General features: G+C 44.1%; 1 protein-coding gene across 5 annotated transcripts in view; it reads right to left on the reverse strand.

Moving 5' to 3' along the window:
* osbpl9 (oxysterol binding protein-like 9) overlaps positions 1 to 24,943 on the reverse strand; it is a 36,071-nt gene extending 11,128 nt beyond the window's left edge. The window contains exons 1-12 of one of the 5 annotated variants that reach the window (XM_061238011.1): positions 24,804 to 24,943; positions 22,877 to 22,927; positions 17,905 to 17,983; positions 12,300 to 12,376; positions 6,032 to 6,127; positions 5,222 to 5,269; positions 4,446 to 4,475; positions 4,311 to 4,361; positions 3,800 to 3,838; positions 2,023 to 2,116; positions 1,148 to 1,252; positions 270 to 356 (exon numbers count right to left, since the gene is read on the reverse strand). In XM_061238011.1, coding sequence (XP_061093995.1) covers positions 270 to 356; positions 1,148 to 1,252; positions 2,023 to 2,116; positions 3,800 to 3,838; positions 4,311 to 4,361; positions 4,446 to 4,475; positions 5,222 to 5,269; positions 6,032 to 6,127; positions 12,300 to 12,376; positions 17,905 to 17,983; positions 22,877 to 22,927; positions 24,804 to 24,914 — 868 coding nt within the window. In that variant the 5' untranslated portion in view covers positions 24,915 to 24,943. Of the gene's footprint in view, positions 1 to 269; positions 357 to 1,147; positions 1,253 to 2,022; positions 2,117 to 3,799; positions 3,839 to 4,310; positions 4,362 to 4,445; positions 4,476 to 5,221; positions 5,270 to 6,031; positions 6,128 to 11,128; positions 11,377 to 12,299; positions 12,377 to 17,904; positions 17,984 to 22,876; positions 22,928 to 24,803 lie in introns of those variants that run through there. The other 4 variants (XM_061238012.1, XM_061238013.1, XM_061238014.1 and 1 more) reach the window with 4 other exon arrangements.
* Between the last annotated feature and the right edge of the window lie 749 nt (positions 24,944 to 25,692).

The raw sequence follows: 25,692 nt of genomic DNA on the forward strand, positions 1-25,692 counted from the left end.
ACTGCTTTATCAATACTGCGTTGGTTTGAGCCGCCAGCAAAGCAGCAGTGAGCTGAATCTGAGAGAGCTGTGGGATATGTACTGATTTTAGCCTGCGGTCTCAGGACTGCTCCATTGATTTCACATCCATTCACATTAGCGCAAAGAGAACCACACACTCGCCCTCCCACACGGGAGAGCCGCACGAGGACCTGGCTTCCCTGCGTGAAATGGCTGCCTTTGTTCAGCTTCCCCTCACCACCTGACCTTTAAAGGTCTCTGTCCCTTACCAGTCTCGTCACGGCCCTGCTCTTCCCCTCCTGCCCCGCCGTTTTCACTGCCGCGTGTTTCCTTACTGCAAACCGAAGCGCTTTCATCTACAAAGTTTCAGCAAAACGGAAAAGGCTTAAATCCTAGAAGTGTCCACTAATGACTTCTGGGAGAGAGAGTCCACCTGGGGCACTGTTCAGCTTTCCTCTCTCAGAAACTACCACTGTTTATTTAGTACTGTTGATTCTGCCAGCAAGGAGAGAATCCACCCATTATTACGCCATATCCAATTAACAGAAAAAATATAAAAGGAAAAACATCCTTATATCGATTATTTGGAATTAACCAAGTCTTTTTCCATATTTACTTACACATATACACTATCCACTCATGAATGATGGATATAATAATGCTTTCAGTGCCCAGAATATAACCCATCACAAATAGCTATCTACTTTTTTAGATAAAACATGTATATTGATTTTGCAATACACCTTGCTGCAAGTTGTAAGAAAGAAATTATAGCATAATTTTCCCTGAAATAAATGATTTCAGCATGAAACTACGATAACACGATTCAATACTGCCGCATGCTACTGCTGTATTCTTTGCTTTTTGCTTTGCACTAAGCATATATGCATCTTCTGCAATCTACTCCTCACTGTCAATGCACTTATGCATTCTTATGCAGTTTTCTTGGCACTTGGAAGTTAATCATTGAAGCTGCCAGTGTTGAATGTTCACTCCTGATCCTGTACTACTTTAAGGATAAGAGCTCTGCTAAATACTACAACTGTAACTGTAGTTATTTTCATACACACTCACATAAGTACAGTTACAGGTACAAACACAAGCACAGACTCGAGCGGACTGGACACGTTAGCGTAGCAGCAGCTACCTGTGCTGTTGGGCGTCGGGGTCTGCAGGCTGCTCACCACGGTAACCACCGGCCCAACGGGCAGAGAGGACGGCCTTTGCTCCGCCTTGCATATCTGAGCATTATCTGCACACAGGGAGAGACAGAGAGATCCCAGTCTTTCAAGCTCTACAAAACCACGCCAAAAGCCTGACTTAGGGCCTAAACGTTATGAAACACCTATAAGAGATGAAGGCATGGGATGACTTTTAGAGCAACACCTTAGAGCAATCTCCCATTATCAGCAAGTTGGCAGGAATCCTACACACCGCACAGAGGCCATCTGTATTGATTGTTCTGCATTACAGAGTCTAGTTTCCCATCAGTTTGATAAAAACCCAGCGAGAAGGACACAGAGGGGAAGTAGAAAGGGGATCCTACATCACATATTCAGTTTTTAGAACCTGCACTGAAGATCTACTTTCAGGCAATAATAACTACAGCCATTTGGCAGCCTTGTTTTTATCGCTCCCAGTACATTTAAAATGCAGCTTCCAAACACAGCAATTCTGGAGGATGGTCTTAACATCTGGACATATTTACAAAAACAAAAACATTTTATGTATTTTGTGACCATGACAAAACACCTGGCTGAGATCTCTCTGTAACCCCAGTTCAGTATCTCTCCGGAAATTAATAAGAAAATGTCAGCCTCATGAGGCTCATGTCACACGACAAATTCACACACTGAACGTGTCACAAACACAGAGCTGATCAGACAGTGTGAATTAGCCAGGTTACAGCGGGGGGGATGCTGCTGCTCTATCCCAGAGCAGCGAGACTGAACCACAGGACTACTCCCTCTCATTAAGGGATGAAACAGTGAAAAGCTTAATGAACTTGATGGTCCCTCATACCTGTGGGGAGGGTGGACTGGGTAGGCATGGTGCTGACTACAGAGGACTCCAGGGGGTTGGGCTGAAAAATCCCATCCACCGGATTGATGGTGCTCTGCAGGGGGGGGACAAAAGAGCACGCTGAAGAGAGAGAGGGTCACGGGAACACAGCCTGCTGGGAGTTCTGCCTCCACGCTGCACCCCTACAACAGTCAATGTGAACACGGCTCCCAGACTAAGCTTGCGTAAGCGCTACTGTATAAACAACAAAATTACACAATTAAATAACTGAGCAGAGCAGATGGTGCTCCGGACAGTGAGGCCCCTGCTTCCTTATTTCTCAAGTCAACAATACTATGATTTCCTCTAAAATGAGACAAAAACAAGTGAAACAAAAGTACCACCACTGCTCAGCTCAAGAATAGACACTGTAACGTCCTCTCTGTTGGTTCTGCTTTTCCATTCTTTGCCGTTTCCTCGGTAAAACCACCTGAAGGGCTGCATACTTCACTCAGCCTCCACTGGAGAAGGCAAAGGAAAAAGCACCTGACCGCTCACATCCCAAAGACACGGCACACCAGAGCAAGTGTGACAGCAGGACGAGAGGGCCAGAAGCTGAGCAGCCTGGAGTGTACAGAATGTGCGAGGCGCAGTACTCCCACGAGAAGGAGATAAACCCTCCACCCAGCACCCCGGGAAAAACAAAGAGAGAAAGGCATGCAGCGAGGGAAAGAAACTCTCTGATGAGTTAGAAGTTCAGTGTGAAATGGAGGCTTTGTTTTTGTTCGAACATTTCCCACTGCCCGCACAGCAATTGGAAAATGGATGAGTTTCTGCCACTATTAGGACTCTGAGACTTGGTAAGCGTTGGAAGAGGAGGCGTGGTCTCTCTCAGGCAAGATGGACGCACTGCGCACCAAGCGGAGGCGTTCAGCTTCAGCTGGAGTACCGTGCCATGGGTCTGAAGATATCAGCCGCTCATGGGGGATACACAACTATCAATCTTTCAGGCGGTATTTTTTAAAGGACTGTTCTGCACTGTCCTGTAAACAGTGCGAGCAATGCGGCACAGCTGTCATGGAAAGTTACTTTTTCATAATTGGAATGATCTGGATAAATGGAAATGCACAAAATAATGTATTCAAGTGCATTGTTTTGGCCATAAAGGGCGGGTTTCTGCACAATAAGTGTTCTGAAGTTCTTCAGAGCCGGATTTAGAGGCTGCTGAGAGAGAATGACTTTCCAATTGAATTACTGCACCAGATGGTAAGCAACATTAGGCACAGATAGGTTAATATCAGTCAACATTAGCACAGACCAAATACATAATCAATAACCAAAAGACCAAATCAATAATTTCAGGTGGTGGGAGGGGGAGAGCACTGTAAGAGACATTTTAACCTTCCAAGCTATATTATGGACACAAAAAAAGCACTTTAACAATACTCTACACACAATTTAAAATCAGCAATGCTTTCAGCTGCACTTTACAGCTAGTTTTACCCATTAGTAGAATTTGAACCCTTACACCTGATATTTCCACCATGGTGACAGGCAAGGAAACAACAATCCTGTTTCTAAGTGAGATAAAAGAACAGACTCCTCCACCAACTGAAGGAAAGAAAAGACATGTGAAGTAGAAAGAATGTCATTATAAAATGGCAATCACAAGACAAGCACTGCTTGTGGCAAATAGTCAGATTTTTTTTTTTTTTCCAAGGAGGAATTAGTTGGAAAAGAAGATGGAGGTTTTTATCGATTTTGGTGATTTTAATGTTCAGAGAACGCTAAAACTTACTATCAGTCCGTTTGCGTGTTGCTGTTCGTTACTTTGATCCTTCAAATTTTGAAAAGAAAACATTTGTGTGAAAAGATGCATCTGTTAATGGGAGTAAAACAAGATGTTCATTTCACTTTCTGCGTCATAAATTAACCAAGGTTTTGAAAATACACTCTGTGGATGACATCAGTCAGTCAGTCAGCCGCAAACCATTCACGGTTTTTAAAAAACATTTTTGTCAGGGTGTGAAAAAGTGGTTTGGGCTGCTGCTGATGAACCATGACACAGGAAGTGTATTTTAGGCTCCTGGATTCTTGCGTGCAAGCGTTAGAACCACTTCTAAACACCCAAGAAAGGATCCCGGAATGTGGCAAACTGATTCCAATAAATAACTCCCGAAAATGATTAGATACAGGCTGGAAAGTGCTGCTGAGGTTAAAACCATTTATCCAGAAACAAGGTACTTTTCTGCAGTAAAATGAGAAAGAAAACCCAATATGCAAGCAAATTAATCAAATAAGGCTGTTACCTTGGCAATCTGCAGCAGTACAATACAGTGCTTGATTGATTCTACCATACTCTGGGGGAGGAAAAAAAATTCAGTGAACAGAAAATCCTTCACACGCATCTTAGATTAAACAAATGTACTGTACATCAAACTCACACAGGTGGTTTCCTTCAGATTCTCAATTTTCTGTAAAAGAAAAAAATTAAAGGATCCATAAGTATAAATTAGGATATTCAGAGGTAACATTTGAAATACTTTTTTTTGATTGTTTACACAAAACCTGTTCTATCTGGAGCAGGTGCATGGCCAGCTGACTAAGCACACCCACTCTACTGGCTCTTGATGCATTGAAACACACTTAATCAACCACTTCAATACTTTTGTTGATGAAACATTGGCTATAGAACAATGGACCTCTCACTGCTTTGTTCTTCTGAAGCAGTAGAGCTCACGCAAACATTTTCCACCAATCACAGAACATTCAAAACAATCCCACAATATCCACCTCCCTCATTACCAGCTCTAGGACTGCAGCTTCCACGGACACTACAGTAAAGGGCAACGTGAACTTCCCTGATCACTTTTTCTCACACGGACACTACAGTGAAGTGCAAATTGAACTTCCCTGACCATTTTAGCTCACACGGACACGATAGTAAAGTGAAAATTGAACTTCCCTGACCATTTTAGCTCACACGAACACTATAGTAAAGTGAAAATTGAACTTCCCTGATCATTTTAGCTCAGACGGACACTACAGTAAAGTGCAAACTGAACTTCCCTGACCATTTTAGCTCAGACGGACACTACAGTAAAGTGCAAACTGAACTTCCCTGACCATTTTAGCCCACACGGACACTACTGTGAAGCCATTTCACAGGCGTAGTTTGAGTGATGAAAATGCATCTCATCTGAAGGAGAGGAGTACTTACTCTGCGCGGCTCATCTTCTTTGCAGTCCTTAAGCTTTTCATCAAAAAGCTGTGAGATTGAGGAAGATGGAGAGAGAGAGATACAGAGAGATGTTCAGGGCGGAAGATGTTATCACACCAGAGCCAGAGCAAAATAATGGGGTTGGGCCTCCTGATTACGTAATGGCTGTTGTGCCTGGCCGCGCCAGAGACCTGATCTGGTAATGGAGATTTTGGTTCTGGCCCAGGACAGAATCACTGCTGTGAACATTGATCTGGGAGCGGAGAGTCGGGCCTAATAGCCATTTCACATTTGCAATCTGAGAAATAAACAGCCTGCTAGGACAAAAGGTACAGCTTTGGAACTTAATTAGGGGATGATACAATTATAGATCATAATGTTCAACCGTCCAACTGTTCAAGACAGTTTGCGAGACTCTCAAAAGATACGATGTGAACTTCACTGGCCACGGAAACTAAATAAATGTTTGTGGTTCTTTGCCGGTAACCCTTAAAACTGGGAACACACGTACACATCCTTATTTCAGTGTTTCTTTCGGAGTCACTGGGTGTGCGGACATACAGCATCCTCCAGAGTGTAAAAAGCGTCTCTTCTGACCCTTACAGGTAGTGTGATAGTTAGCGCTAACGCTAGTGGTGTCACAGCTGGATTGATGTGTATTACTCAGTCTGAATCTGGAACGCGTGAGAAAGCGGCTCATACAAACCGAGCTGAGGCCTTGCTCATCTCCGGTAACGCAGCTTTTCACAAAGACGACAAATGAAACTCACAACAGTACGACACAGGTGCGAGCAGTGTGTGAGCACTCACTTTTAATTGGTCAATCAGAATCTGTAAGTAGGCGTCAGCCTCTGCAAGTTTCTTGTCGAAATCTTGAACGCTGGGAACAAACCCCGTTTCAGCCTCCTGAAACACAGAGAAAAAGAATTCCATTTATCCATTCGGTTTACTTTCCACTTCTCATTGCAATACCCAATCGCACATAGTGAGCACAGAGTGATGGAGTTACGGATATCCTCCTGACCAAAATGCTGCCTCCTTGGGTCAATCCTGCCACCAGTTGTGAGCTGTCCCACAGAAGAAATCCACATTGAGTAGGAAAAGACATGGTCTGGATGCTGGACATGGCCTACCCAGTTGTAAACTCAGCTGGGAAGGTCACAGCAAAACCCCCAAAACCTCCCCAGCTCCCAAAACTGTACAGTGGACACTCATTGGAAGCTTTGCACACAATAAGAACTCCATTTTGTACAAGCTGTGTACTATCAAACCAATTTTAGTCTCATTCGATTAGAAAATCCCAGAGCTGAGCGGTGACTTATAGCAGAGACAGTTTATCCCTGTAGTGACACTAGCATCCTCAATTTCAGGGGCAACAGGCCTGCAGTGTACCATAAGGTGACCAAAATAACAAATTCAATTTAACTTGAAATAAATCAATAAAACTGATTTTTTTGCAAGAGGTGAGCTCACAGAGGGCAGCAGCAACTTCAATTTCTTCAAAGTTCACATGCATTTCACCCCGTTTTGCAATCAGTGAGAAAAGGGAGTGGCTGTGTGGTCAACGCGGCCTGTGACAGTGGGTGAGATGTTTCCAGCACTACGGTGTTTGCGGCACGGTAACTGAAAAGATGACCTACAGTAGCACTGCGCAAAGCCAGTTCACAAGGTTTTGCCAGTTCGCCAAACCGAAAGCGCCAGTTTGAAGAAGAATAGAACGGGGTGAATTTGTCAGCAGGGAACGGCTGAGACTGCATGATTCAGGGGTGCTAGCGTTCTGGATAGAGCCAATTCAATTCAACCCAAGTGGAAGTGCTACAGGCTGTACAAATCAGCTGTGCCCAGAATCAAACAGCCTCATACGCCACAATGCAGAAACACAGTCTAGGTCACTCCTACGCATGTACGCATTCTCAAACGCAGCGCCGCTCAATAAAACATTCCGGATGCATTTGCATAACGGCACACAGACACACTCTCGGCCAAATCAACCTAAAAACAACTAAAACCAAAATCAGTCACACAAGTGCTGACGTTACTTCAAATGTCCGCTAACTATTTAAAAACGTGAAACAAGATTAAGCAGTATTCAGGGCACACACACGCCCGTGCAAACACACAGTTCAGAAAAGATGCCAGTCACTCCCCTCTCTGGTCCATGGGTGTTGTGAAGCTTGAGAAGAGAGCCGTGCCAATGTTGGAGTGTGTCTCAAGGGAAAGTGAAGAAAAGCCATCAAAAACAGCCCAGGGCTCTGAAGCGAACAGCTCTCTGAAGTTAAAACAGAAGTAATGACCGCAGAGAGCAAAGTCTGGGTTTCTTCCCACCGCTGAAGAATGTGAGCACCGGGATCAAAGGTGCAGTCATATCAATACCTGCACCTCTCAGGCGAACCATCACACCTGGCGCAGGTCCGACTGACACAAATGCCTATTCCTGTATCCAATAGGATTAAGAGTCAAAGAGCAACATAAAAATCAAGCTTAAGCCACTGACAACAGCCCAGTGAGATGAGTAACACCCCAAAACAAACCAGGTAATCATCTTTCATTTCTTTGCAATGAAGCAGAGAAAACACAAAGGCGGCAGTTTTCTCCGTTAATTTCACAGGCAGTTTGAAATGAACGGGCCAAATTATATTGAGTCAAGTCCCTCTAATGTGCATTCGGAAAGGAACAAACTAAATGAATCAGCATAGCTACACAGTTAAATAACCTTATATGGAGCAGGAGTAAATACAGCAACATGAAGTACCTTAATTTACCGTGTACCAAGAACCTGTGGTTCAGATTGACTGATATGCCACAGCTAGCCAAGCACTGTCAATATCAGCAATGATCTTAGCTGTTGTTAGTTCCTACTGTTTAATTTAATTCTTCCTCTGAAGATAAAGGACCATATTTAAGTTGGGACTTTTCCAGCAAATGTACATGTTGACAGCAGAAGTAAAAATTTATTCCAGGTAGCGAGCAAAATGAAAGCACGGACTCCAAATTCAATTGCATTGCCTTTTTCCTGGCATTGCAAATCAAATCAATGCATCAGTTCTGAGCTGATGAGGAGCACGCCTGTCATTTGAAGAGATGTTGAGTCTGAACACTGTGTGCGTGTTTATCGGGAACAGAGTGACGACGCGCTGAGGCAACAGATGTCTCGCTGGGCGTTCACTCGCTCAGAGGCTGTGCGTGCATGGGTCTGTTAGCGAGAGCCGCAACACGCAAGTGCGTTAGTCACACCGTCTCTTAAGGGAGATGTAACACGCAGGTCACATCCATCTCTTAAGGGAGATGTAACACGCAGGTCACATCCATCTGTTAAGGGAGATGTTACGAGCCGGTCACATCCATCTGTTAAGGGAGATGTAACACGCACGTCACATCCATCTGTTAAGGGAGATGTAACGAGCAGGTCACATCCATCTGTTAAGGGAGATGTAACACACAGGTCACATCCATCTGTTAAGGGAGATGTAACACGCAGGTAACATCCATCTGCTAAGGGAGATGTAACAAGCAGGTCACATCTGTCTCTTACGGGAGATGTAACGCCCATAAAGGGTTAATACGTCATATTCAGACATTGTATAGGCTATGTTTCATAAAGTGTTATACAAATGTAATATTCAGTAAACAGATGCAAGTTATGATTCATACAAAAATACTACTACTTTAAAAGCACCGTGTATATCCTGCAGAATATGCGGCTCTCCTCGGCTAGCTTCAAACGATGGTCAATATTTAATCAGCGATTTTTGTGTCCTGTTTGCAATGAAGGAAGCCGTCTTGGGTGTGGGACCCAGTGTTAGAACTCAAAGCTGCTCATCATGAATGAGCCTGGGCAGAACTGCTAACTCATTAACTTCCTGGAAAAGTCTAGAGAACACGCATTTCCTGTGATCACCTTAGTTACAGCGACATCTCAATGTTCAAATGATGGTAGGTTGACCCTTATTGCAATTAAAGGCCAGAAGGGTAGTAAAATCTCTAGAAGCTTTAAATCTTTATTGACGGAGTAAAATATGCTATTGCACTGCAGTTTAAAAACTATGGAAAACATTGGCCATCCTGTATATATTTTCACAACATACATTTCGAACCTAAACGATGTAAACAAAATAAAACTCAATGGCACGGTCATCTGTGTGCTACTCCTTCGCTTATTTGGAACAGGTTTCTGTGATGAAGAAACGGCCATAAATAATTCACAAAATTAAAATGCGATGACAATTACAAGAAAACAGAAGGTACCACAGGTGTGAGTAGAACACCGCTCAGAAGTGACAGTACCATAAAGAGCCTAAAAACAATCAAAAAAGCAAGGTGGAACTGAGGTGGAAAATACGATTCAGGCTACACTACACAGGCATACGCTACCTGGTATGGGCTATCATTTCATGTTTTGGCATGTCCTGTTTCTGGTTGCTCAAGTAAACGCATTTAAAACACTTTTGAAATTACCAAAGAGCTGCCGTTCAAATGTTGCTAAATTTCCCACGCAGACCAAAAGGTCAGTTACATCCTTTATAGCATCACGTGCTGTCTCCAGACCTGCTGCGGCATTCAGAATCAACACAATCTTTGGAAGCAATGTAATTAAGGATCACAGAGTGGAGAGATATTAGGAGACCAAATAAAGTCTCTAAACAACTGCGAGGCACATGATTTACTGACCGTGCCAATAATGACCTCTAACCAAGACCCAGAGCACTGAAGCAACAGTCACTGCAGACAGAAGGGAGAAGAGCTACCCTTTTGCTGAGTGTTGTGTGGGTCTGAGGTGTGAATCCACAGTAAGATTCGTTCATTCTGAGGCGGTGAGGACCGGGGAGGGGGGTGGGGGATGGAGGGTGGTCAACTTTTTTGCACTGACGTAAGCTGATCACGTTAGCATAAGTCAGCACCAGGATGAGTTGCCGTACTTGCGAAGCGGACAACGGGGTTAGCATTCGAACACCTGCACCATTTGTTGCGGGTAAGCAGTGTCTCGAGTTTCTCCTTGTTCCCCATGCCCCACAGGCACAGGACTCAAAGCAGCAAAATGGCCTGGGCGGATGAGGTCGTCACCTAAACACAGTTGGTTTACATTCAAATGTAAGACGACACTCATATTCAAGCTGTAACACAACAAGCGGTGACCTGAATGCTAAGAGGTGTGGCATAATCATCTGAAGCTAAGCCAATCTGAAGTTTCACAAACTAAAACAAATGAAATTGAACTAGTAATCAATAAATACATACACAGATTTGCAAAGAGAATAACACATTACATTTCCTGGTTAAATAAAGAATAGAAGTTTGCTCTGACAAGCAGCAGTTTCTCAGGAGCTATCGAAGAACATGACTACTGCTTTCCATTAACGCACAGAGACCGAGAAATGGATGTGGAAACTCTGACAAATTCCAGACATTCTGAGTCAACATGCTCATATATATATAAAAAAAAAAAAAACACCCAACATACCCGCTATCTCGGTCTCAAAGCCTCAACAGGGGCCAGAGAAAAATACCCTGAACAAACTCGCAGCCGCAAGCATGGCAGGGAGACAAAGGGCTCCCTGATCTCTCCTTTTTTCTGCCCTGTTGTGTCAACATAAGCACATTTTCCTGTCCACGGACTCCTTCTGCCTCAGCAGACCAGTTTATAAACCCGGAGGACTCGCAAGTCCATGGCTGCAGCTTCAGCAAAAGTCACAACCCGCTGCTACAGAAGAGCCACTTCTCCGCTTCGTAGCCACACCGCTAGCTGCTAACGCCCCCCCCCAACCCCCCCTCATCGAGCCCACAGCAGGGGAAACAAACACTAAAAGCTTACATCTCGGCCCCCACCCCCTTTCCCCAAGCATTACAGCCAACGTGACCCATTTAAACTGCAGCATCACCCAGTAATGGCTGCAGCAGTGCGGTACTTACACAGCGCAAATCTCTGAGGGACATGCCTCGGCTGGGAGAGCAGGCCAGATCTGACCCCTGCCTCCAGTCCTCTCCCCCCGCACATGCACACGCGCACACACACACACACACACACAAACAGACCAGTTGCGTCTGCTCTGCCGCCCGCAAACAGGCTTCAAAAGATGCAGAGTCCGTAAGACCACACGGCACAGTCTACCATCGGCTGAGCTAAGTAAATCCAGGGTCCACTTACGGGAGGAAACTGAGACTTCCTTAAAAAAAAAAAAAAAAAGAAAAAAAAAAGCAGCACAAGCTTCACAGCGTGACACCCACCAACAGCTGCTGTGATTGGATAAGCCTGCTGGGCAGATGGCTGACTGTTACAGTAAGCTCTGCTATGATTCGTTCCAGGTCACATGTCCCTCTGACTGAACGCTTACACAGTGCTTGCAAGTGGATACATGCAGACAGAGACTGTTATTTACACGGAGGGTGGGGGAAAGGGAGGGGGAGCACAGTACACAGAGACAGAAGTGGTAGGAGTGTCTGACAAAGGAGAGAATGAACATGATATGAAAATGAAAGATGGCAAAGGAGGAGTCTAAAAAGTCTTACCTAACAAACAAAATATCCACATTGCCTCATTTTCTGTTGTTGAAATGTTTGGGTAACAAGATCGTATGTCTTTAAGTTTTAGACAAAATGAAGGGGAATCAAAGTCTCTCCCAGCCCCTCAGTGCTGCTAGACTGGGGACTGGGTGAATGAGGAGGACTACAGTGCTCTTCCACCTCACAATGCTTGGTGCTAGTCATTGACCAGCATTATAAATAGTCTAAAAAAAATAAAAAAAAATAAAAAAAAATAAAAAAAGTCTTTACTTACCTTTTCATTTTTCATTCAACAGAAAAAGAAAGACTTTCTCCCATCTTCCCTTTGCACACCAATCCAACCCAGTGAAGGCTGTTTCAATACTGCTCACTTTCAAACAAGCACCTGACAGAATTCGCACACATACACCTAAGCAAACACACGCAGGTGTGCAGACTAACCGTAATACAGTGGATTTCTCATTAGGCTCAAGCAGACCAAATCAAGTAAATCAAGTAGAAACAGGCACTTCACTAACCGCAATGAAGACGTCAGCCATAGAGACTCTTCTAAAACGTGATTAAAACACCGGCCCCTTACCCGCAGCTGAAGTGTGTGTCTGAGAATGGTCCCCTCTAAGGCGTGGATCCACTTCTCCCTCTCGTCCGCATCACGGGCTGGGGGGGAAAAACGCACGGTGCACACCGATGAGCAGACTAACTCGACACAGAGGTGATTAGCGGGAGAGATTACGGCACACAGGGAACCAGCTCGGTGGTTCTTGCTCAAGCGATAAACACCAGCTCCACGCCTGCAACGTCCTCTTTTCTGCGAATGGTTGAGCAAGGAGGAGGAGGGAGGTAACGGCAGGGCTCTCCAGCGCTAAACCGGTACAATCAACAGCAGCTCCAGGGCCAATGCAAACAAAGTCCACAAACACAGCATGTGAAGCACGTTAGTCTTCTTCTTAAAAAAACATTGTGTAACAGAAATTTTAATTAAAGGACAAGAAGGCAGTCAGACATGAATGTGCAGACAAATGAATACACGAACAAGAAAAATGTACAGTTAAATTCTATAGTACAGCAATTCTTTGGGGAGTTTCTTATCAGAAAGGAATGACTGGCAGAGTTGGTTAATCATCGCAGACTTCTCGAAAAAACACGGGCTTGATACGAGATACACAGGACCTGCTTGGGCAGCCAGCAGTTAATTTAGTGTGGAATATGAGAGGACACTGAAAAGGTGATACATTATGTGCCGGACACACAGGACTGACTTCAGTCCCGGCACACAATGACATAAGGGGAAAAAGCATCAGAAGAATGACACACCATGAGATGTACTAATATTTCATCTAGGAGTGCGTGGGTGTGAGCGTGTGTGTTAGTGTGACAGAGTTTGTGTGCGAGTGAAGGGGGTGGGGAGGGGGTGTATAGCTACAATGTAAAACACAACAGACTCCCTGACGATGGACAGTTCAAAGCTCAGCACAAACACACAGAGCTTTTAGAGACATTAATTGGAAGCAGAGCCCCGCTCCTCTGGGCTGTACAAAATCAATGGTGTTGCATCGACTAAACATTCGCATTAGCTGCAGCGGCTAAACATTCGCAATAGCGCATAAAGCCGGCCGTCCTGGGCTCGTGCAGCCAAGCCGTTTATCATCGCACAAATGCGATCTAGCTGAGTGATATACATGCTAGCTCTCGGCTGTTCGCGTATTTTACTGTCACAACGTCACAGGACACAATGTACTGGATTTTGCCCAAGTCGTATAGCTGGAAAGCCGAATTGCTTTTGTTACATAAAAGCGCGAATCCCCGAAACTACAAGCAGCGACACCAGAGGATAAAGTGGGCCGTCTTTGCCATCGTCCGCAAGACACGTTTTCACGCGCGTCTGCGAGCCGCCTGCGTGACATACCGTTAATGTGTGACTTTCAATCTGCAGAACAAGCACGGACTCCCCTCCCAGGACCCTGCGCATGGGAGGGCATGAAGCAGTCTAAACACATGCAGCCCATTAATTCAACATGGCTTCCCTATTTGCATTACTAATACTCACTGATTTGTGCGTTCGGGAAAGAGACCGAATAATCCCATAATTAACTATAAGAAACGTTGGTGTGCATTGATGTGTCTGTTCTCCCACACTTTGTTCAACCTTATTCAGAGAGAAGCTGGCCAATTTAGTTCCTCTAGAGTCATGCTGTCCATTAGATATGTTTTTCTTAAAGGAGTAATTCAGGTAAAGCTGACACACTGTAGATTGCATTTAAGGTGGGAACACAGGTCAGCATAAAGCCCTTACTTTTTATGTCCAAGTAAACAAACAGCAGAGAACAACCTGTGAGGTGATACAAGGACAGCATTTCTAATAATCTCATCACTTTAAGTGAGATACGAAAAACAACTCCAGCCCAGCTTAGAAATTCCTTGAGGACAGTATAACGCAGACCATGCACAACCTGTCATACATACTGTTGACTCGCAATATTCACAGGATTAAGGATTAAGACCCTGCACAAGCCTCTTTCTTCCTACATTTCAAGTGTTCATTAAGGAACAAGATAAAACACATTACCATTCATTGTACTTTTACAGTTGAATTACTAAAAACTGTTTTCCCCAAAAATGCATTTTATTTATTTTTGATGTACAGCATGTCCCTTCTAAAAATTAGCTCTGGAAGCGCGACATGCCTGTATGGATGTTCACTTCTGATTGGCTGCCCACTAAAGAGATGCATGCCAGCCAGCTGAAAATGGGCAGACAGTACACACTATACATGCATACTATCGTTTGGCATATACAAGACGGCTTTGGTCCACAAGCAAAAAGTATGATGGATTTCACATTCTACGTCGTCATAGAATGGCGGCACTTTAAATACAGTGTGCATTGATAACGGCAGCTATTTTGACATCCTAAATAGTATGCGACTCCAAATGGGCAATACCAAATCCACCCTGCAGTGGGCAGTATAACAACTGTGTTGCACTCAAGATAAAAACACGCTTGTTAAATCTCAGATGAACGAAGTAGATTAATACTATAATACTCTTCACTTTGTCCTTGTGTAAAACTATTAAGAAACAACTATTCTGACTGTTTAAAGTAGTGGAGGACTGTGGGTTGCAGTTAATCCAAATGAGAATCTAAGTGAAATCCCCGCATAGGCGCAGCAGTGAAGTAGGCCACAAGTAGTCCGACCCCCACATGGAGAGAGAGAGAGAGAGAGAGAGAGAGAGAGAGAGAGAGAGAGAGAGAGAGAGAGAGAGAGAGAGAGAGAGAGAGAGAGAGAGAGAGAGAGAGAGAGAGAGAGAGAGAGAGAGAGAGAGAGAGAGAGAGAGAGAGCAATTCAGTCAAACAGCAGGAGACAGATTTGTAAAACCCAATTACTGCTTAATGCTTCTTCTCTACTCAGGAAGGTACCGGCTGGTCTGGCTTAATCCCCATGCTGTGGCCATTACTGCCAAAATAAGGCATTTTGCAGAAGCAGGTCTTATTACTGACAATCTGAATCTGGGGAGAGCTTTACATCTTTTATCCCGAGGCAAGGGATGCGACTTACCGCACTGGCAGACGCACAGCCCCAGTATGTCGCTGCATCTACTTTCTTTCCTGTTATTATTCTGGTCCGTCTCCATCTTCAGCTCTCAATTTCTTCCCTCGTAACCCAATTTAGCATCCATCTTTCCTTTCCTCCCGTCACCCACTCTTTTAAAAATCAACAGTTCATAAATATTACACATCCCATCAGGTAAGTCAGCGTTTCTTTTTTTGCTAACTTCAGGCAACACCGAATTTAAAAATGTGTTTAAAAATTCTAGTGTGCGTAACGGCGTATCTCATGAGAACGGGACTGAGAGCATTCTGCCGAGTGTGCACAAACTCCCGCTCCCGCACTCGTACGCAGTGTTCAGTGCGGGGCAGGCCACATGCGATGCAGGAGGGTATGGAGGTCTGTGTGTGTGTGTGTGTGTGTGCGCGTATAGGGCAGCGGGTCTCCAGGGGCAGGTGAAGGCTAATAGCAGTGCAGAGGAAGCAGAGCAGGAGCACTCCCCCCACCATAATCACTCTCAATCCCCTGACACAGCACAAGTGCTCTTTCCTCTCACACACACATTATGAGGGCTATAACTACTTTACCCTTCAATTCTCAGCTCACAGAAAGCATTATTGCTCTATAAATGTTTTACTTTAGGAATTTTACGGTCGTACTCGTCAAATGCATAGCTGGCACAAACCCTTTCAAAAATAGACTTGCGATACAAAAAAATTAAATCATGGACTACTCGGAACATTAGACGCCTATCGCGGGTGAGATTAAGCTAAGTACTTGATAACGCTAGAAAAACCACATCGGAAACCACGAGCAAGGCTGATGATAAACAGTAGGCATGAGTGTTATCCTTATTCCGCTTAAAGTCTGCCCGGCAAATAAAATAAACTAGAAACAAAAAGGAAATCATAAACACGGTACATGGCGGACAGTCACGTAACAGTGGGCCAAATTTAGAGCCCACTCGGTCCTGATTAAACGCACCCATCCGCAGCTCAACCCCCTCAGCCTGCCTCTCCCTGACCCTCTCAAGCAGCACTGTCCACCCCTACAATCTGCGAATGAGTCCAGCTGAAGGTGGCTTTGTTTCTGTGTTTTCAGCACGCTCGGGTTCGCCGCTACGAGAGCACTGGACATTAAAGGCCACTCACAACAGCCCTCCTGCTCTGCTAGCGAAGGGCCTGATGAATTATGGATGTCTCTCGAAATAGAAATACAGTGCTGCTCTCATACTCACGGACGGCCTCCTGAAAGCCACCCCGAATGCAGCGGTTGACCGCTCCGAGCAGCCGCGCCTCTGCGTATTAGCGCCCAGCGGTGGCCGGCCGCAGCTGGCTGGCGTTAAAAGGCGCATGCCTTGCCGGAGCGCTCAGAGATAACCGCTCTCCCGTGTCCCGGGCAAACACACGGAGACATTTTGTTTACAGGGAGCGTGAAGGAGTGCGCCGAGGTGAGCCCGGAGAAACGATATGATCCGTGACCAGGAGCCGCCGCTCCGTGTTCCTGCGTCGCACGGGAATGGGTGGGTGGAGTGTGCAGTCTTTCCAAATCACTGCATTTAGCATCAGCAGATTCACTACACCACACCAACTTTAGTGTTTCTAACTGCAAGCATCCCTTAAGAACGCACCGCCACAAAATCACAAATGCAAATGCACACATGAGCAAAATACATAGACATCAACAGTGACCACAGCCTGTTTAAAAGCAGACAAACACACAGGCGCGCACACACACACACACACACACCTCTCAAGCAGAATATCATTAATCCTCGATTCATTAAAAAAACCTAAGCGTCACACCGAGTGCCTATCAGCATTTGTCGAGAGCACAAGAGGCATGATTGACAGCGAGAGTCCGGAGAGAACAGGCAGCACAGAGCCAGCATGCAGACGTGCACTACCTTACCCTTCCTACTGTAGAGCCACACCATACAGTGTCGGAACATAGCAATGAGTGAGGGCATGGAGGAGGCGGCGGGCGGCCAGCGACGGAGAGGAGGGAGATGGGCGCGCGAGGATGGAGTGGCGACAGAGCGGAGGAGGCTAGAGACCTGGACGGGAGCGGCCCACGATGCATCACTTTCCTGGAGCTGGCAGCGCTGCCGGAGGAGGGGGGGCTAAGGGGGGGCTGGTCCTGCAGAGGCGAGGTGGCGGCGGCTGGGAGCAGAGAGCGCTCAAACAGAGCAGCAGCTCCTGCGCCCGGCTGAGGGCGCGGGGAACGCCGGCTACGGCCGTCCGCGCTCCCGAAACACAGCCCCGGTCTCCGCTGCTTCTGCTCCGTTCCGAAACGCTCTCAAAACCAGGAGCGCTTTCTTTCCATAAATAATTCAAATAAAATAAAAAAGACACGGAGATTCTGCCTGGAGATGAGCACGGCGAACGCACAAGGTTTAATGTGTGGAGTGTGTGTGTGTGTGTGTGTGTGTGTGTGTGTGTGTGCGCTGGCGCACCAACAGGATTATCCTCATCTTAAAGACAGAAAAAACAGTGAGGGAGAAACCGAGAGAGAGAGAGAGAGAGCACGCGCGTACGGGGGAGAGGGAGAGAACGTGCGAGAGAGAGAGAGAGAGAGAGAGAGAGAGAGAGAAAGCAGGGGTGAGAGAGAGAGATGAAGAGAGGAGGGGAGTGCTCACCTTGAAAATGAAAGGTCTTTTGGTCCACCGTGATGGTGAAAGTGCTATCGTCCTCGTCGTCAATACCTATAACGGCTCCCTGGAAACAAAAGCGGTAGAAAGGGACCGTCAGACAGAAGCAGACGTCACTCGCTCGCTCGATCCCTCTCTCCTCCCGCACACACGGAGGAGCCGGGGGAAAGGGAGGGAGGGAGGGAGGGAGAGAGTGAGAGAGGGAGGGAGGGAGGGAGGGGGAGACAACCATGGGGGACCAGCAGCAGAACAGGGAGGGAAGAAATACTGCAGAGCCAACAGCCCAGGGAGACGCATGTGTACAGTTAGCCATTCATAACGCCTGCCACCGCACCGGCAACTCCTCACGCTTTAAGAAGCAAGGAGAATGTGTAAAGTAGCGCTAGGTGCATCATGGCATCCTCTCGTGGTGCAGAATGAGAGAGGGGATGCAGTCGAGAAGGCGGGGAATGCGGTCCGAATCAGAACCCAGACCGAGGTTTCATAAGCATGAGCACGCAAGGAACTGCTGAAAAATACTCAACGCTCAACAGTCCCTGGTCATGACTACAATTACAAATGTGCCATTTTGCACAGTAACTTTTGAGTACCTGCACTAGGTTTGAGCGCTTGTTCTTGTGTGTGCATAAGTTTAAGAAAGATTGTGTGTGCACACGCATGTGTAAATGAGTCTGCTTATGAAAGAAACCCATTATGGACTTTTCAAATCAACAGTCCACATGAATGGAATTATATCAAACTGTATTATGTTATAATATAACAATATTTTATTTTTCTAATCCAAATACATGACTCCTGTAAGAATGGATGGCTGTACAGACCCTGTTATTGCTGTAAACACACCTGGAAACATTTGCCAAACAAATATATTTCAGTGGCAGGGATGAATAAATGTAAACATGAAGACTGTAGACAAACAAAATGAACAGAAACACAGCACACATCAACAGTCGGGGGAAAAAAGAAAAAGTTCAAATTGAGGCCAAATACAATCAAACAGTATCAATTCAATGCACCACAAAAGTTACACAGAAAAAAACGCAAAAATGTCATTGTACTGATAGTGCTGTTTGCAGCCTGGGAAGTACCTTTCACCACTGGTATTCATCAACATGCCAGCATGTACTCACCACAGGAAACACACACTGTTTATAGAACACAGAGTACCAGAGCTAATGCTTATCTGCAACTCCGATCACCTGACCATCACCAAAATAACTTTATGTAATGCATGTTACATATGCAACAGAATATGTACTTTTATTAAATCTATTATATTAGTTTAACATACATAATGCATTTGTATTAAATCTAGTGCAATTTAATATCAGAGTTTACATGTCAGAGCTATGCTGTGCTTTGGAACAGTTAGGCTGGGACTGGCTTTCTGAAAATACTGCCATCTACTGGCACATGTTATATTAAGGCTGAGCAAAGATATTGGCAGACTACTTTTTACTGACAGGTTCTAATAATTCAACAGAGCCATGTCTCACCCCAGCAGTTAGGCAAACAGCAGGAGGACAAAAAGGTAGTGCAGAAGCTGCACTGCTTTATTTATGCTTTATTATGTAAACATATTATTTATCAATTGACTGCATGCTGGGATATGTTCACTTTGCGTGGGTCAGTTCTCACCAGTCAGTGCGGCTTTGTAGCTTTGAGTTGTTAGGAGGGGCCAGCCTCCTACTTACTGGAGACTCATTTAAAACACAAATTGATTTACACGTACATTTAGGTACTTAGCAGATTATCTTATGCAGACTGATTTACACAGCTTATATTTAGCATACAAACAAACCATTTAAACAGACGGATATTTACTGAGGCAATTCAGGCTAAGTAAGTACCTCTCTCAAGGGTACAAGGGCCTGTGCCCCACCAGGGAATTGGAACCGAGTTACAATTTGTGTTCCCGAAACTCTGCCAAGTTTTTTTTATGCGCCTCTCTACTCGTATGAAGATTGCCTTTTTTCTTCAAGTAAGTGGCTGTTAGATCAGAGGCTGAATGTATCTGTAGTTCCTGCGCAGTGTGTACAAATGTTGAAACATAAAGCAGAAATGCATGCATTAAAATGCTGCTAAACACACAACTTTCACAACAGAGTTGGTGTTGTTAGAAAAGTATCCATCAGTATAATAGAATTAGAAAACATCAACAGAAGACAAATTATGGATAGACGGAAAAAGAACCTTCCTCTGCATGATCACAGAGTTAATTTTCCTTTTAGCCATTTCTCAAGATCTTAACATTACACTGTCATACATCAGTAAAATCGTTCCTGAAACTTTAACTCGATATTATATTATTGCAGTTTTGGTTTGTTTACATGTTTTTAATTGGCCCAGACTGTTTTGTGTGATGAAGGACATTCTAGAACAGAAGTTTAGTTTATGATAGCCTGTGAGCTCGGAAATGGCTGGCACAGATAGGGGCATTAGCAAGCTGATGGATTACACTTAAAAAAAGGAAAACCAGATGTAAAATGACAACAGAAATAATTTTATTGACAGCAAAATTGTCAATAATATGCTAAAACAGAATTCAATAGAAAGAAAACCATATTTTAAAGGAGCTTGTCTGAAAATAAATTGGTCTTAACAGGACATGATGTAATGGTCTTGTAATACGCAGTAACTTGTATTTACACTCACTGAGCATTTTATTAGCCTATTAGCCTACTAATGCTGGGTAGGGCCTCCCTTTGCTCAATTCTTCATGGCATGGATTCCCCAAGATGTTGAAAACATTCCTTTGAGATTTCTGCAGATTCTTCAGCTGCACATTCATGCTGCAAATCTCCCGTTCTACCACATCCCAGAGGTATTCTATTGGATTCAGATCTGGTGACTGGGAAGGCCACTGAAGAACACTGAAGTCACTGTCATGTTAACGAAACCATTTTGAGAGGACTTTTTCTTTGTGACAAGGTGCATTATCATGCTGGAAGTAGCCATTAGAAGATGGGTACATCGTGGCCATGCACATGGTCAGCAAGAATACTCAAACAGGCTGTGGCATTCAATCGATTATTCATTGGTATTAACGGGCCCAAAGTGTGCCAAGAAAACATTCCCCACACCATTCACCGCCACCAGTCTGGACTGTTGACACAAGGCAGGTTGGGTCCATGGATTCATGCTGTTGCTGCCAAATTCTGACCCTACCATCTGTACGCACCAGCAGAAATTGAGATTCATCAGACCAGGCTACGTTTTTTTCCAGTCTTCAACTGTGCAGTTTTGGTGAGCCTGTGCCCACTGCAGGCTCAGCTTTCTGTTCTTGGCTGACAGAAGTGAAACCCAACGTGGTCTTATACTGTTGTACCCATTCACCTCACGTTTTGACCTGTTGTGCCTTCTGAGATGCTTTCTCACCACAATTGTACAGTGGTTATGGGAGTTACCGTAGCCTTTCTGTCAGCTCAATCTGGCCATTCTGCATTGACCTATCATCAACAAGACGTTTCCGTTCACAGAACTGTTTTGTTATTCACACCATTGTGAGTAAACTCTCGAGACTGTTGTGCGTGAAAGTCCCAGGAGATACAGTTACAGAAATACTCAAACCAGTCCGTCTGGCACCAACAATCATGCCACGGTCAAAATCCCTGAGATTAAATTTTTTTCCCCAATTCTGATGGTTGATGTGAACATTGACCGAAGCTCCTGACCCGTATCTGCATAATTTTATGCATTGCACTGCTGCCACATGATTGGCTGATTAGGTAATCGCATGAATAAGTACTCCGACCCTCAAATTCAAATCCAAATTCCTTTTCTTTGGGGTAATTAGTGCTAGTGCACGGCCAGACTGCCTTCACACCTGACTCCCAGGAAAAGGGAGGGTGGAATAGTAGATCTTAGCCCTCAAGCTTCAGGTTGGTGTTGGAGCAATCAAAATTGGCAGATAATATTTTTCGATGACACAGGATTTTATTTCCTCAATCAAATAACTTTCCCACACTTCTTTTGATCTATAACAATTGAGTAAAGATGTCCGATTGTTCCTTCAGATGGCAATGTGGCATTCAGCAGCATGATTTGAATACCTCTGAGCTACCCATCGTAAGGAATTAATCATGCAAAACCATGTGACGCTCCTTCAGATAGGTAATGATATCTCGGCAATTACTCGAATATCCAATAACACATTTTCTGGAGATGGTGTTGATATTATAATCCAACTGGTGAAAATGGAAATAATACAGTTTTTCCTTAATTCGATTTCAACATTGTAATCACTCGCAACTCGGTTACCTTTCATTTTAGGTTGAACATAACGTAACGTAAAAGCTAGAGCTGGTGAAGATCTATACAGTGATACAAGAACCATTTCTCTACGACCTACAGTAATGCATAGGGAATGTCAAGTTAGGGAGTCACATGAACTAGTGCAAACTTTGTGAGCCCATATCTCCCAGTTAAACAATCCAAGTGTAATTCCAGTTCCAGGGGTTTGGCACTGAATTACCCAGGTTGTTCTTTACTACATTTAAACTGTATTTCACCAGGAAAAAAAATTGAGATTACAGATGAAGAAACCTGCAACACAGTCAATCCAACACATCCAGAAAGCACCACCATACTTTATTACCAATTTTCATCCAAATGTCAATATAAAATGTCACACAAAAAGTCACTAAGCTGTCACACAGACCACTTGTGGAAAGGATTAATTTTTTTTCTTTTTTTCTTTCAGAAATCTGATTCAAAATAGGATTGATCTGCCAGCCCCAGGCTTGGTCATGATGTGACACTTGCAGTTCTGTACCTTGGTGGCTGTACCTTCGAGTACCAATTCGGGTGAAATACTATAAGTCTCCAGTTTGGTGATTAGCCAATCCCAACTGAAACATTTTCACAACAACCAAATAAGCAGTGCATTGCAGTCCACTTGCATATGAAATGTTCCAGACTCGAGGCTGTTCCGGTCAGAAAAGAATGCTCAGTAACTCACCCTGAGCCGAACACAGCCTCTTCTGGATCCCCTCATCATCTTGTCTTTGGACTGCAAAAGAAAAGTAGAGCCTATTATTACTACAACTTATTACATTTGTTGAACCCCTTGTTGAAGCTGTAGCTGGCCGCAAGCCTTTCAGAGGGTATTAACCTCTACTTTCTGCTGATACAGGAATTTGCAGCAAAATGCAGCAGAGACAAGGTGTTCGCCATTCCAATTTGGGAAATAAAAACATAGTATACGAAATGCTGTTAAATTCCAGCCCTACTATTTAAAAAGCACAACACCGGTTAAGATACAGCCTGAGTAAATACTGTATCGTGGTGGCATATGTGATTTATTAAAGACAAACTTGATTCTAAAGAAATGTATGTACGACTGGCTTACACGCAACTACATTTAAACGTAATTTCAGTACTGACTACCAGCTGAGGCACCTCAATTAAGGCACTCAGTCTAATTAGATTGAATACAATGAACACTGAGAGTTGAGACTTTAAAACGTCATATGTATTCGCGATCGACAAATTAAAAATGAGTAACGTTAGCTAGTTACTTAACTTTAGCCATCTTGATTATGCCCTGCTCAAGTATTCCTCCTCAAAGTTTCAAAAATTGCTGGTGCTTGTTGACAACGGTAATTTAGTCCGATATACTTACTATTTACGGGGTAACACCATGTGAATTAACATTTTGAGAAACTGAATTTAAAAAACGAATTTTTAAACAAATTATTAATTTAGACAAAAACAATGTACTTCGAAGCACATGAAAAGAAGTCGGATTGCATGCTAGAAACTAACTGTCGTCTAGCTCAGTTCTTTTTTTTGCCCGCTGCTGGGTTATCCCAGCTAGTAATATAGTCGTTAGGATGTCGTTGGTCGTAGTTATCCTCAAAATATTTGGTTCACCATATTCCTAGCCTTGCAGACTGGGTGGATGTCGAGGTTTATGACATTCAATGTATATATTTTTGTTATACAATATATACAGTAATAGAGCGATATTCGGAAGGTTAACGTTATTTATATTTTAGGCAGCTGCTGGTGTCAGCCCTATGATTTCTATCCAAATCCAAAAAGTATGACAGGGGGCTGACAGCCACACCTGTGTAGTCCATGGCTTGAAACACAGTGATCCTTAAGCGATTTTTATCATGAAAATACTAAAAGTTTATGACAAAACGTGGGGAAATATCAGTGAAATAAAACGTTAGCGTAAAATATCTTCCAAACTACCCTTGCACGAGCAAAGACAGGGCTGTATTTTGACGTTAGACTAGTTAGCAACGGTTAGCTAGTGTAACGTTAACAGGAATTAACCAACATACCACTCGTAGACCCTGAGCACTAAATGTAACGTAAGTAGCACATAGGTAGCTAGGAAACACTCGTTAGCTGGCTAACATAAGGGAGCGTTTCCTAGCTAGCGATGTGCTACTAGGGTGGTGTCCTGAATCATGCATGTTTTTTAAAAAAAGGCTGTGGAATAAGGACTGCCGTTGTTCCACCAGTATTCTAAAAGATAGCATGTTGACAGCGTACATTCACTTCACTAATGTGTTCATAACCAAGATGTTGACAACTGTCTACGAGTGTTTTTTTGGCTAGCTAGCTAGCTAGCGACACCGATAAAGCAGGCGACAGCATTCCAGTTGAGGTAGAAACACTATTACAATTCTTACATAGCTCAACCCACACTATATTTTCATTCGCTATGTGGACTTCAACTCGGTTAAGGATAGGCGAAGACCAGTGTCAATAAAAGTCCCCGCCCCGATTTTCCAGCTGAGATTCCCAACTACTGGCAACAGGCCTCTCGGCTAAAACAAAATCCACTAGCTTCACCACAAAAAAAAAAAGACCACACTCAATCAGTCCTGTCTCGAATTTGAGACCATCAATTTCCACACAAAAGAGCATACCGTATAGTAAGATAACAATCCAGCGTTGTAGTCCAAAACGAACCAACGGTACTGCCAACCTTTCATGACGTTAGTCCATTTGCTCAGCGGCCCTTCCATAATGGACGCCATCTTTACACTTGGCCCGAGTATGAAGAGGAGGAGCGTGGTTGGGGAAAACGCATATGATGCTGCGTCACCGCTTTTTAACTTGGGGGCGTGCTCTTCGACTGAATCTTGTGATCTCTGCTGTTACAAATTGCTGATTTTAAATTAAGATTACTCAATGTAAGTACTAGTTGGCATATAACGTGTTGAAGTCACTGTCCTGTTGAAATGGGGTTCCTTGCAGTCATGTGAGCATATGTGGAGTTGTACTGAGTGTGCATTTATTTGGACAATCTATGCATTGAGCATACAGTATATTTGATAATGTAGTGCTACACCGGTATCGACATATTGTCATCCCTTCCCGTTCGTTCTGATCGAGGAGTGAAAATGGTAGGGACGAAGTTTTGGCTCCAGTTATGTACGCTGATTATTTGGCGTAACAAAAATAGAATGGTGCAAGGTAGACTTAGAGAGCATTAAGTATTTATTAAAAGTACTGTTCTTCTGCTCACTGGATGTTTTCGCAGCATTTTCTGCTAACTCTAGAGACTGTTGTACGTGACAATCCCAGGAGATTAGCAGTTTGAAATTTTCAAACCACACTGTCTGGTACCAACACCATTCCACAGTCAAAGTCACTTCGATCACATTTCTGACATTTGGTCTGAAAAACAGCTGAACCTCTTGACCATGTCTGCATGCTTGTATGCGTTTAGTTGCGGCAACATGATTGCCTGATTAAATATTTGCATTAACAAGCTGGTGTACAGGTCTACCTAATAAAGTATATGCAACTTGA

This window comes from Conger conger, chromosome 4, assembly GCF_963514075.1.
Source record: "Conger conger chromosome 4, fConCon1.1, whole genome shotgun sequence".
Taxonomy (NCBI): Eukaryota; Metazoa; Chordata; class Actinopteri; order Anguilliformes; family Congridae; genus Conger; species Conger conger.